Source organism: Pimephales promelas, chromosome 6 (assembly GCF_988280905.1).
Source record: "Pimephales promelas chromosome 6, fPimPro1.hap1.1, whole genome shotgun sequence".
Lineage (NCBI taxonomy): Eukaryota > Metazoa > Chordata > Actinopteri > Cypriniformes > Leuciscidae > Pimephales > Pimephales promelas.
In genome coordinates this window covers 16595067-16608797 of record NC_142774.1, presented here as the reverse complement: position 1 = coordinate 16608797, position 13731 = coordinate 16595067, and the positions used below count along the sequence as shown (strand labels likewise).

General features: G+C 36.2%; 1 protein-coding gene across 2 annotated transcripts; it reads left to right on the top strand.

Annotated features, from left to right (window-relative positions):
* The first annotated feature begins 917 nt into the window (after positions 1 to 917).
* On the top strand, positions 918 to 12816 carry nsun3 (NOP2/Sun RNA methyltransferase 3). Of its 2 annotated transcripts, none has more exons than XM_089132186.1 (6): positions 918 to 1038; positions 1332 to 1441; positions 4430 to 4791; positions 6864 to 7018; positions 10646 to 10767; positions 12339 to 12816. In XM_089132186.1, exons 1-6 carry the CDS (start codon positions 1024 to 1026, stop codon positions 12604 to 12606), a joined length of 1032 nt encoding a protein of 343 aa, XP_088988312.1. In that variant the 5' UTR covers positions 918 to 1023; the 3' UTR covers positions 12607 to 12816. The 2 variants fall into 2 exon arrangements, with proteins under 2 accessions (XP_088988312.1, XP_039505575.2); XM_039649641.2 differs by having other exon boundaries at positions 998 to 1166.
* The last annotated feature ends 915 nt before the right edge of the window (positions 12817 to 13731 follow it).

Genomic DNA, 13731 nt, shown 5'->3' with positions numbered 1-13731 from the left:
TACTTCTGCAATCATAAAGTGTAAAAAAATGTAAAAGGTTTGAAATCACCTTTGGTAGTTAATATTTTATACTTATTAAAAAAAGTGAAACTAGGATTAAAAGGTCTATGAACCATGAATTTGTCTATATACGCCATCACACATTTTTCAGGTCTTCTGCATATTTGCCCTTCCATAAGGCCAGTAATTGTAATCAAACTTTGATCATCACTCCAAAATCCATTCTAAAGTGCATTATTAAAATTACTAAAAACACTTTATGCTCATCATTTTTTTAGGCTTGCATATCACAGTATCTGGTACTTTTTAAATCTCTCCTTTTGAACAATTCTAATTGTAAAATTAAAATGAGTATAAAGAACAACAAAAAAGCTTTCTCATTTTGAGTGTGAAAGTCCCGAAAAGCCCTAAACATTTAACAACTAGGCCTAATTTTGATGAAAGAGACTTTTTAACACTTAACTAATGGTGTGCAAGCACGCATAATTACAAGCAGCAACTAACCCTAAAGTAGCCTAGTAGCCTACTTATTTGAGTACTTGGGTGATTCTTCAATTGGGGGTATTTTGCCATCTTACATTTTGGTGAATGAAATTTGGTTGAATTTTGTTAGAATTATGTCAAGACAATGTTTACACGCTTTAATGTAAAGATATAATAATGGCCACGACTGAGCTTAAATATAATTTGAGTATTTTATATCTATTTGCCAACTGGCACTGCAAAATGTCATTTCCATCACATCAAAAAGTCTCATAATGCAAAAAAAATATCAAGGGGATCATTATATATATATGAAAACCTCAGCAGTGTTGATGAGTTAGATGATGTACACTTTCACCAGTTGGTAGGTTTTGTTGAACCAGTGTGGTGGTCTTTGTTGGTGCTGTTCGCAATGAATCCGACCAGAAAACATTAAAAGCCGACCTATGAAGCCGACCCGTGAACCGCCTTGAACACCGACGCGGAACTAATATCATATTCCACGTTTCTGGGGGAACACAGTCAGAAGACGGACAATACATGCTTAAAAAAACGGTAAACCAACATCGATGTTTTCTCCGAAATTATGCTGTATAAAGGGATTTTCAAGTAGTCCTCTTGTCGCTCTGAAGTATTTTAAGTGTATTTTAATCGCCTCGTCTCATTGCACAGTCACTACTACGGTGAGCGGACGAAACAACGAGGGTATTAGATATATGTGGTTTATTACTAACAGAAAAACATTGACAACACTTTATAAATATATTTTCTGTGTATCATGTATAAGTTATAATCATTCTTATTTTTTAATCATTTAAATGTGTTTAAATTATTGTCCACATCATTAGCTTGCAGCACAGTGTAAATCTGCACCTCGGAGGCAAGTCTGTAAGACTGTACTGAAGCATTTTGATGCACAGTACAGTGAAGAGCTTGGAGAGCAGTGGCGTGGTGCAAGGTGGGCATATGATTTTTCAAAATTATAATTTTCTCAAATTCTGTAAAAACGTTTTCATTCTTCATTTGTATCATGCTTTCACTTGCTAGGTTATTATGGTATTACATTTATGTATTTACATTTAAAACTATGGGTGACACTTCACAATAAGGATTCATTTGTTAACTAACAATGGTTGACTATAATGAATAATACTTCTAAAGCATTGTATTAATTGTTAATGTTTATCCTAACATTTGCTAACTAAAATCAAAAGTTGAATTTGTTAACATTGTATGACCATAACATCCATGTATATGACCATTTTTATTAACTAAAATTAAAACATGCTGTAAAAACATTTAGCTTATTGTTAGTTTAATTTAGTTATAACGATTGTTTTTAAGTTCAGGCATACTATAACCAGAAGGAAGAATTTTAAATTCATGGAACAGTGGATGAGTACAACCTGCAAGGATAGCTCTAGCTTTCTCAGAAGACAAATCGTTCAAAACTATGTGATGACTTGACTGCTTAATGCCAATAATCTTACTACCTTGGTTGTCAATGCCATTCAATGAGTTTCGATGTTTAACATTAACATTTGCATACCAACAGCATATGGAGAAGCAAAGAACAGATTAAATATAATATGCATAGTACATGGTCATAAGAAAGACAGTGTAAACGGAGCAGGCCCTTTTTTTTTTTTTTTGCTTACTGCTTCAAAATAAGTATCAAAATGCAACTTATTATCAATGATAAGTCCAGGATGCTTGTAACAGCCTATTCCACCATTTGATCTTTCACTCTTGTTGGTCGAGAAGCCAAAGGACTCTAAAATCAATTACCATATCTTTGGTCTTTTTTACATTTACTTGCAAAAAGGCACCGTCACACCATGAATTGGACCATGACAATTCTCATCCTTAGTCAGCAAACTAACAATAACAGTAAACTAACATCAGCAGTTTTTTAAATGAGCCTATCTGTGTGTTTGCTTACACTACCATTAGTATAAATGTAGAGTTAGGGTGAGAACACATCCTTGAGGAGAACCTGTGGATGTAATAAGGCTGTCTGAAAAGGACTCCACAGTCTATCTCTTAAAATGTAATAACCACCCTACTATCTTAAATTCTAATTCAATCTCTGAAATCAGTTTCTTTACTTAACACATGATGCTAAATAGTATTAAAGCAGCGCTATGTAACTTTTTCAACCTTTATAATATTTTTCCAAAACCCTGAAGATGGTACATCGACTTACAATAGGTTGAATGACTGGTCTGCCATAGCCTGACAGTGTCTGTATCGCTTTTACTGGCACTACAGACTGATCTCATGAAATAGCGTGTGTATGACACGCCAATTCGTATTTCCATTTTTGGCGTGCTATCAAGACGCATAATCGCCTTTCAGCGTGTTTATGAACGCCGTTGACTTAACGTTATATAAATATATGACTTACCTCAACCCCGTCCCTAAACCTAACCGTCACTGGGGTTAATGGCATTTATGACTGTTCCCTTACCATCCTAGGAAAGAAAAAGATATGACTTACCTCAACCCCATCCCTAAACTTAACCGTCACTGGGGTTAATGGCATTTATGACTGGAGATTTGACTGCGTGTACAGACACGCGGAATGACGCGGGCATTAATGGCGTAGACATATACGCATACATGCGGATACACGCGGATAGCTCAAAATGCGTAGAGATAACACGCCACCTGGCGCGAAAGTGGCGTATATGTTTACGCAAAAGTCATGATGTCATGTTGGGCACTATGTAACTTCGAGGTGCGGGTAGGAACCCGAGCACAAAAAGAACTACAAAATTCGACTGCTTTACGGCATACATCACTTCCCCCACTTCCTCAAATTCCGACGCAAGAGCACAATGAGCGCTTTTTTTTTTACCTCTGTATGTTGTCATGGCTTCAGTCTGGTGCATCAATCTTTCCCTGCCTAGCAAATGTGAAGTGCGTCAGAAACAGAGCACGAGCGATCAGTTTACTGTTGGTAATGTGTTGTCTCTGCATCCAATGTAAGCTGCATTGCTTTCTTTTGAGGGCGCTTAACATACTCAAGCGTCCCCGCAGAGCCGGGGCGGGCAGCTTGCACCAGCTTGAGATGTGAAAGTATACTGATTACTGAGTTTGGTAGGGACTACATTCTTGCAAGTATTACATGATTAGACGGACAAAATAATCGGTCAGGATAACTATCAAGCTGATATTCATGTTTATTACTTATTTTTCTGGTGAAAGTGTCTTGCCTCAGGCTATAATGCAAATCGATTTTTAAAATTTGCAGACTCATCTATGGTAGCTTGATATTATAATATTGATGATATGGCTATTATCTACCACACAAACATTAAAGTGAATTAGCATATCCATGATGTAAAACAGTAGCCAATAGGCTAACGTTACTATAAAGACGCTGGCTTGTAAACGGGAGCTACGCGATCTTTTGACGTTTCGAACTCGTTAATTCAGAAAAACAGAGCAAAAACTTTTTTTGTCACGAAAAATTAACTCATTAATTCAAAAAAACAGAGCAAATTTTTTTTCTCATGAAAAATTAACTCATTAATTCAGAAAAACAGAGTAGATTTTTTTTCTCATGAAAAATTAACTCATTAATTCAGAAAAACAGAGCAATTTTTTTTTTCTCATGAAAAATTAACTCATTAATTCAGAAAAACAGAGCAAATTTTTTTTCTCATGAAAAATTAACTCATTAATTCAGAAAAACAGAGCAAAATTTTTTTTTTTCTCATGAAAAATTAACTCATTAAATCAGAAAAACAGAGTAGATTTTTTTTCTTCAAGTGAATGCAATACGCCTCCGAACAAATGAGACTGTATTGTAAAGTGTTACCAAAGCATGAAACTTTCACAGTACTTTTGTTGTTGTAAGTATTAGCTTTCTGGAAATGTAAGATTTTACCTGACATATTTATCTCTGAATTTAGCCCACATAAATGTTTGATGTCTGCAGGGATGTGCTTCTGAATCCACTCTCATGGCAATACGGTGTCCTGCTTAATCGCTTTAGTGACCTTACAAACCTCAAGCAGTGTCTCACAGCGTTTGGATACACAAACCTCCTTCCACAGACGACACATCCTGAATCTCAGTCCCATACGACACACATCCCCCTGCAATGTTTTATTCATCGGGATCCAGTGCGTATTCCCACACAAGGCCACCACCCAGGCTGGTTAAAGCAGTACTACCTCCTGAATGCAGCCTCTCTTCTCCCAGTACTGACTTTGAATGTGAAGGAAGGAGAAAATGTGCTTGATCTCTGTGCAGCTCCTGGGGGGAAAAGTCTGGCCATATTACAGACAGCCACTCCTGGTAAGTTACAAACCGAGTCTAGAGTCAGGTTAGCCATAGCCAGGGCCATGCCTAATATATGTGAAATAATCTCTGACTGGAACATACCTAATGATAAACCATGTTGTGTCATTTCTAAAATTTAGCGTTGGGAAGGTTTTTGTAAAGTATCTTATGCTCACCAGTGCTGGATTTTGTTGATCAAATATACAGTTAAAGCAGCAATATTGTAAAATATATACTTTAAATTGTAATATATATATATATATATATATATATATATATATATATATGTATATATATATATATATATATATATATATATGTATATATATATATATATATATATATATATATATATATATGAAGAGTTCAGATGCAAAAGCCTCTAAATGCTAATTAAATTTTCTTTAATGATGATTTTTATCAAACTTGTATATTTAAGTTCAGTAAAGTCGCTTATATAACAATTAATAGGTAATTATCATTGCCATTTAAGTGAAAGCACTGAACTTAAATATACAAGCTTGATAAGAATTATCATTCTAGAAGAAGAAAATTTCAAATGGCACTTAGAGGCTTTTGCATCTGAACTCCTCATATATATATATATATATATATATATATATATATATATACTGTATATATGTGTGTGTGTGTAATGTGTTCCTTTATTGGCAAAGCTCAATAATTACTCCAGTCTTAAGTGTCACATGATCATTCAGAAATCATTCTTGAGATTTTCTGCTCAAGAAATGATTTCCATTACAAGAGTAGATGTTAAAAACTTTATGCTGATTTGTACTCGGCTTTTGCCAAGATAAGCAAAACCGAGATGTAGCTTTACAGTAAACTATGCTTCTCCATACATTTACGCTTCTTTCCATATGGTGGTGTGACAACCGTCTGGATTGAGCCGAGTAGGGGACATCTATAGGGTCTTCAAGTGGGCACCTTCCTCAGTGTTTCTTCGACTAGCCCACGTCACCTCAAGAGGGCTCGACAGTGACTCTGGCGTCCCAGAGTTACCCCCCTCCGTCCCCCACTCAACTCAGCCCAAGAAACATTTATTATTATCAATGTTGAAAACAATTGTGCTGCTTAATATTCTTGTTGAATTTGAACTTTTTTTTTTTTTTTACAAAGATCAGAAGAACAGCTTTATTTGTTATTTGTAAATTAATATTGCTAATATTGGGCCCAATTTTGTATCAATAGTGTAGTGTACATATGTTATTATATTGCATTTACTGATTTTTGTTTTATGTTCTTGAAATTTTAAAAGCACAGATAATTAAAAATGCCAAAATAAGAAAAAAATAAGTGGGCTGGTATGTTGCCTTTCCTAATTTTTAATCATTCTTGAAGTAAAGGATGTCAACAAGAATTGGAAGTGAAGAAAGTGGGGGCAAAGTTTTAAAGCATCTCTCTGAACATAGAGAAAGACAAAAGTGAGGATCTGAGCAGAGAATCAGGAGATTCCAAGCGTAGTCTAGTGAAATAATTGATATAGGTTACACTTTATTTCGATAGTCCAACTTTGCAACTACATGTCAACTAATTCTCATTCATTTGCAACTACAAGTCAACTAACTCTAGTTAGAGTATTATTATTAGACGGTTAGGTTAGTAACTTATGGTCAGTTGAAGTTTACACAAAATTATTGAACGGCACAACAGTTTTCAGCTAACAATAAGATAATTGCTGATAACAAGAAATTGTTATTGAGCACCAAATCAGCATATTAAAATAATTTCTTAAAGATTATGTGACATTGAAGATTGGAGTAACGATGCTAAAAATTTAAATTGAAAAAATATTTCACAATATTACATTTTACTTCATCTGTGATCAAATAAATGCAGCCTTGGCTAGCACAAGAGAATTCTTCAAACAAATGAAATCATACCCATACTTTCATACAACTCCAGACTATTGAACAATCATGTATTTTATGTTTCTTAGGCTTGGTTGTTCAGTACTGAAACTTACAGCACATTTATATAGTACAACTACATTTTTTCATTAAATGACCCCTTTAAATGTAAATGACTTTGTTGTACCCTACAATTATATTTTTGTTAACTCCCAGGTCTCTTGCACTGTAATGAGCTGGATAAGCACAGACATGATTGGCTACTGAAGACTCTGGAATCATATTTTCCTCCTGCACTACGACATCTGCTTTCAGTGACTCACCTGGACGGCCGTAGCATTGGGAGCGTGCGGCCAGGGGCTTACGACAAGGTACCACTCTCACCTCTGCTCATCTGCCAGAGCCATACAACATTTAAGCCATCATTTTGCTATTTTAAGCACTGATTTTTACCCAGAACGAATCATCAAATGACTTCTCCATAAGAGAGAACATTACCTAACCTAACGTTTGTAAGATTATTTTAACTGCAGAAGCTAAATGCACTGAATTAACCTCCCCTGAATTTCATCCATCCAAGTGTTTGGGGAAAAAACCCTGCTTATTTTTGAATGTCAGAGTGACACTTTCACACGATGCTGCCTCCAATCTCCCTCATTTATAACACTTAGTGCAAGCCCTTACTTTCCTTCTCAAAGCAACCAAAAAAGCTGTCTGGTGGAATAGAGGTTTTCTGCACACTCAGTCATTTGAAGGCAAAGCTGCATATGTACGCATTTTTTCCCCTACTCAACATGGGGTGACGAGACACTGGGCAGGTCACTAGCAGCCCTCCAGGCCAAACATGCCAATCTAGCAGTGAATATGGAGCTTTTAAGGTTCCCAGATACTGCTGACTGAGAATTATCTTCTTCTGGCGGGGAGAGAAGAGTCGGGCCACTGAGCAGAAAGGTAAACGAATACACAATGCGACAGGAGGTGTCGTGATGGTTTTAAATGAAAAGGGCTCAGGGTGGTTTTCAACAGAGGCTCACTGAAAAACATCCCTGTGGCAACAGTTCTACAAAATGATATTATGCTGCTTCTTGCATGTCTCACGTCACTTTCAAAGCGAAATGTTCAGTGGTTGGCGCTAAAAACATGTTCAGCATTATTCGATACTGATGACATGAATCTGGCATTGTTTTATTATGTTGGATGTTTTACGCAGCACAGCAGTTCAGAAATTAAATGTCCGGTGAGTTGTGCTAAAAGGTTAATGCGCTATTACGTTTTAAAAAAAAGAATGAACCACCGACATTAAACCCTAGCTTAAATTTAACCGATAGTGTTAATAAAAGAAAACTAAAGATATAAATGTATTTGCTGACGCTACCATGCCATTTTAGCTTGCCTCTACAAGATTTTGAGCTCTTTTATTGTGTCTCGTGTTTCACGAAATGGCAGCAGCTGCGTTTGTATGAAACGAGAGAGCGAGGCCATGATACTGGGTGGCATAATTAAATAACTGTACACAAAATATTGATTCGACTGAGTTTTTATATTTTATTAGCTCACCAAAAACAAAACTAAGTGTAAAAAAAGTGTATAGCGCTGCTGACTTAACCCAGATGGGCCTGTGTTATCTGTTTTCAGCGGTTGTTATCAAGGAATACCAATACCACTGGATGACACGATTGACCAATCAGAATCAAGCATTCCACAGAGCTGTGTTATAATGGATTTTATAAAGCGGTTAGTTCCAATCCTTGATTCTGATTATTCATGATAAAACACGGCTATGTCCGCTTCACCCAACGGTTTTATTTATCTCTGTGCCCTTAGCAACCACACATAAACATAGAAAAAAAACATAAGAATTAAAAAGGCTAAAATGCTCAAAGTAAATTTCTATTTACTAGGTAGCATGATGATACATATGTGGTTTGAGGAACAATTTGGAGAGACTTCTACAAATATTATTATCTTTTTATCAAATATTTATTTAGTATTATCTCGTTAGGCAGCATTTTAGCAACTAAATTAATAACATTAATAAAATAGATTAACGACCTAACTGTTATCTATTAATTTATGCCCTTGTGTTTTTTTATAAGGCTATGTAAATATTTAGTTTAGTGCACAGAGAAAAATAATGGAATAAACAATAAAATAAATGTTTTCTCATGCTGAGAGATAAGCTATGCCTATTTGTGTGAGGAAATTTCACACAATTTGTGTTGAGACAAACAAAAAAAGAATGAGACAAAGTTTGAGAACGGTTTGTTGTTTGTTGTTTTTCATGCATATAACACATTGGAACTTGTTTTTCATTTTTTTTTTTCTAATTTCTAGCAGAAGTAATGCATTTATTAATTTAATTTCATGAAAGTTGCAATTTTTTACTGTAATATTGAGTGGTAACAATTTTATAAAAGCTCCACTTCGTGTTGTGGCTAACTACGGCCTTCAGCCGTTACTTATTCACGATACAGAACAGGCTCTCGTACCTTATTGCTTACTTAATGTTTCTGTTCATAGAGATTTTTAGATGAGTAGGAAGGCTTTTTAGGTTGGGTAGAATCTGCCATCTCTGACCCACTTTGTTCGCTGGCTTCCATGGCTGCTATATGCTATGTTTTCACCTAACCTGTGTGGTGGTGAAAGTGTATTGGGTAAATTGGCAACGTGTGGGTATCTGTGTCGGACATTCCGACACAGAACACGCATTTTAATTCCTATGTATCTGCAAACATATTATGGTATTTGTGTTCTTTAGTACAGTCAAAAACTTACATACAACACCTTTAAAATTGTTTTGAGTTCGTAACATAGTATTGTGCAATGAACCACAAGAAAGTCTTTAATAATCAATTATCTGCTGCTGCAATCAGAATTTGTGTGAAAAGGAATAAAAGTTGTTGGGGTTATACTGCCACCAGTTTTCATTTCAGCTGCAGTGAATTGTGTAAGTACATGGCTGTGATGCACCGATCCAACCAGAAGGTGGCAGTGTTGGTTTTTTTTGTTTAGTTTTTACCCACTGACCTCGATTCACATTGGACAGATGCTTAAGATCCCGGGGACCCTCGATGGAGGGGACACAGGTACGCGTTCAAGCTGTGGTGATGAAACCTCCTGTCCCGAAATGCCAAATGAATATGTCTCTGACGCCCATAATCAAATCACTTTATCAGTGTTGGCACTTAGATGAGGGCAACAGGTTTGGCTCTTCCTCTCAAATGCAGCCGTTCCTAGATCACATTGTCAGGCCCGCGGGGGTCTTTCTACACCATCATGTCCTTTAGTGACGTCGGTCTCCAGAGTGCCCCCCGGCATTCTCTTAGCCAGACAGGCAACAGAGCTAAGAGAGGGAATTAAGAGGCTCTAATACAAAGCTGGCAGGCAGAAAAACAGTGGGGCTCAATTTTCAGATTGACTGCAGTTTCAGCCAGTTCTAATGAGGAGAGAGTAGTCTCAAAGGGAGCCTAGATAGATGAGCTTAGCTAGAGCAAGCAACGAGGGGTTTTGGTGGGTATTGGGCCACAGAATTTCCAGAGAAAAAGAGAGGTTTGGATCATTTTTTCATTCATTCTATTGCTCATCTGAATCTTTCAGGGAGATTCTTGCCGCTTGCGTTAGTTGTTTGTTTAACCACTGTAGAAGATGCTAACGCAGGTGCGACTTGAGATTATTGGCCCCAGGTGTGTGTGGTGTTTCCACTATCTCTCTCTCTCTCTCTCTCTCTCTCTCTCTGCCTCAGCCACTCTCTCATTTGCCCAGCCGGTCTCACAGAGAACGGTGTGAGTGTGTTGGTTCTTTTAAAGAGCTAATGAGGCCGATTCCAGCAGGTCCCTGCTGTCCTTCTGCTTTCTTCTTTGTGTTATGTTCGCCATCCCCCAAGTCTACATGAAATATTCCCCTTCAGTCTCATACACTTTTTTTTCTTCCCTGCGGAGTTAAAACCTGTTCTCTGATGTGTGTTTGTCTGTGTGCGTTGCTCTGTCCATGTCTGTCAGGTGCTTGTTGATGCCCCGTGCTCTAATGACCGGAGTTGGCTTTATACCCCTGATACCCACCAAGGGGAAATGTGGCTGAAGGAGAGAACTCAACTACCACTCTTACAGAAGGAGCTGCTCTGGTAAATATCTATCATGGGAACTAACACACACACTCATGTGGGCAAGTAGACAAAGCTAAACAAAGCTGCTTCATTATTTTTATTGTTTCTGTTTCGTTTGAGCAAAGTTCTTGACCTTTTCGATATTATGCAAAATTTTAAATCGTATCGTACAACAGTAAAGGCATAATATTAAAAAGGCAGTTTAAAAAGCCTATTTGTAAAGGAAGTTGAATGACCAAAAGCATTATTTTGATGTGTACGAAAATTATTGCATGACCCTGCTGTTGCATGGTTTCCTAATTTGTACAAAAAACTGTCAATTTGTGTCATAGTGATAACATTTGTATCCTTCCCACGGTATGGCAGGAAGAGTATTTTTGTGGCATAATTTCTATAGCATTTTCAGATTTTTTTTTTTTTTGTTGCAAATAATAAATTATTTAATATTAATATTGAATATATTAATATGAGAAATAATATATAAAGTTATATATATATATATATATATCTTTTTTGCTAGTTTATTGCTAGAAAATGACAAAATCGTAACAGCATTGCAAATATCGCAGACCTCATATAATTGAAAATAAAATGGCTTAAGTATTAATTCTACCCTCCTGGGGTTGACTTCATTTTAAGGTTAAGCACCTGACTATTTGTTGGAAAAAGTTTCAAGCCTTTTTTTCCTCAGTATTATGTATTTACTATTATAGTGTTTATTCATATTTTGAATTAGCTTTTATTTGTACAGTTTAATTTAAGTGATTTTATTTTAGTAATTTTGTGCTTTTGTCATTTTTTGTTTTAGTGCATAAATAATTGCCCCTATTATGCAGTTTTCAAAGGTGATTAATTTGTCTCCTACAACAGTTTACATGTATCTAATGTCAAAAAACCCCCCACTTATTTTCATAATATACAGTGCAGAATCACCTCTTTTCTTAAAGTGTATGAAAGAGTTTGGTAAAGGATTCTTTCTGAAAGCTTACTCTGCTCTGATTGGTTAGATGGCCCCAGAGTGTTTGTGATTGGTCTATCACTTACAGAGTGTGTCAGAAATTAAACTGCCGTTACCATATCTGAATTTCAGCTCTGGATACTTCTTTAGCACTTAATACACAGTGACTAAAACAGGCGTTGGTTTTACTGAATCAATTTGAGCCAAAGTCCTCATCCTTTTGGAAGAGCGTGGAAAGTGGATTTGCTTTCGCAAATCACGAAGCAAACTCTTCCAGGCCTCCGCTACAGCTACAGTGTTTGAGTGCGGGTCAAAGTAGACGTTCACAGATAGACTGTGAAGACCATAGGCTGGAATTTTGCAAATTTGTATGTAAATTTTAAATTCATAAACAGCTAAATAACTCGCTACGTGAAAGGTAATATCCAGAAAAAGCATAACAGGTTGACTTTAAACATTTCAGTTTAAGTTTTTCATATAATGGTTATATTGTTTTATCTCTGCTTTATTTCAATGAATGAAAATTTTTTAATAGTTTTAGTTAACAATAACACCACTGGTTTTACTAACATACTTTTAGAAAGTGCCCTACTTTAATGTTAATAATAGTTGGTTGGTTGTGGTTTTTCAGTTCGGCATTAGCAGCAGTGCGTCCTGGAGGAGTGGTTGTCTACTCCACTTGCACCATGTCACGAGCTGAGAACCAATCAGTTGTGGAGGCGGTCCTTGCGTCTTATCCAGGGGTGGAGCTTCTGGACCTGGAGCAACAGTTAATTGACTCTCTATCTGATCATTTCTACTTTGCCCACCTCCATCCTTCATTGGGACAGTTGGTGATCCCGCTAAAGGGTAAAACTTGGGGACCTATGTATGTTTCTCGATTACGGAGAATAAATTAAAAATGTACGTAGGGCTATGGTGCAGCATGCAGTTTTACTTTTAACACATCAGAGCTGGGGTGTTCACATGGGTTTGAGTCATGACTGTCTATCCTAGCCCTCTTCAATAAATAAATAATACTGTTTGAGAAAAGTTTAATTTTATTATTGTTTATTATTTTCCACATTTCCACAATACAATAAAAATGAATAATGTGAAGTATTATTACATTTCCAAGTAACTTCTCTATTTTATTATATTTGAAAGTAATTATATCTGTGATGGAAGCTGAATTTTCAGCATCATTATTCCAGTCTTCACTTGATCCTTCTGAAATCATTCTAATTTCCTATCAACGTTGGAAACAGTTGTGCTGCTAAATTTGGAAGCCATTATACATTGTCTTTCAGGATTCCTTAATGAATAGAAAGTTGAAATAGAAATGGTTTGTGTTAATGTTTAAAGTCTTTACTGATACGTTTGATCAATTTAATGCATCCTCGCGGAATTAAGGTATTGATTTATTTCCAAAAGAAAAGTATTTTTGCAAGGTCATGTATATCTGATGGAACTTGCATCTGAACTTTGATTTGTTTCATGCCATGGCAAAGGCACAGGTTAGGCAGAAATGTTAATCGCTGGTGACCCTCCAGCTGAAGCATCACTTAAGATGATCTGTCGCAAGTGAAGGCTGTTTTGAAATCTCAGAACGCAACACTTGAACAAGGTTTTGAGTAATGAATGCGGGCTCAGGTCTCTTCTCTTTTGCATAAGTGTTTTTAAACGTCTCAGCTGAACTGCTTGAGGAGGTTTCACTGTTGTCAGCCTTTGAGCTCAAAGACAAATTGTGTCTAATAAAACTTAAGAGTTTTCCTGAATCATGGAAGAGCACACCTTGAATGTTCACCATTAATATGATGTATGAAAATGAGATCGCATGCATCTCGGCTCTTGGACAAGGTGTATACATTTAAGGAACATTTTATAAGTGCTATAACAGCAGCATTGTAGCTTTATTTTTAGTTCACAGAGTACACAGGGTTATACATTAACAACTTTATCCTAAGAGGTCATCAATGCTTGTTGCTATTTCATCTATACATAAACTGCACCTTAGATGGTTCATTTAACTATAAGTGCATTTG

What these genes read in the sequence shown, in the direction of transcription:
- nsun3 (XM_039649641.2), top strand. Translation starts at nt 1,053, where the DNA reads ATGTTTTCTCCGAAATTATGCTGTATAAAGGGATTTTCAAGTAGTCCT. An exon ending in ATTACAGACAGCCACTCCTG is followed by an intron (nt 4,792 to 6,863) that starts GTAAGTTACAAA and finishes GTTAACTCCCAG; the next exon opens with GTCTCTTGCACTGTAATGAG. An exon ending in TTACAGAAGGAGCTGCTCTG is followed by an intron (nt 10,768 to 12,338) that starts GTAAATATCTAT and finishes GTGGTTTTTCAG; the next exon opens with TTCGGCATTAGCAGCAGTGC.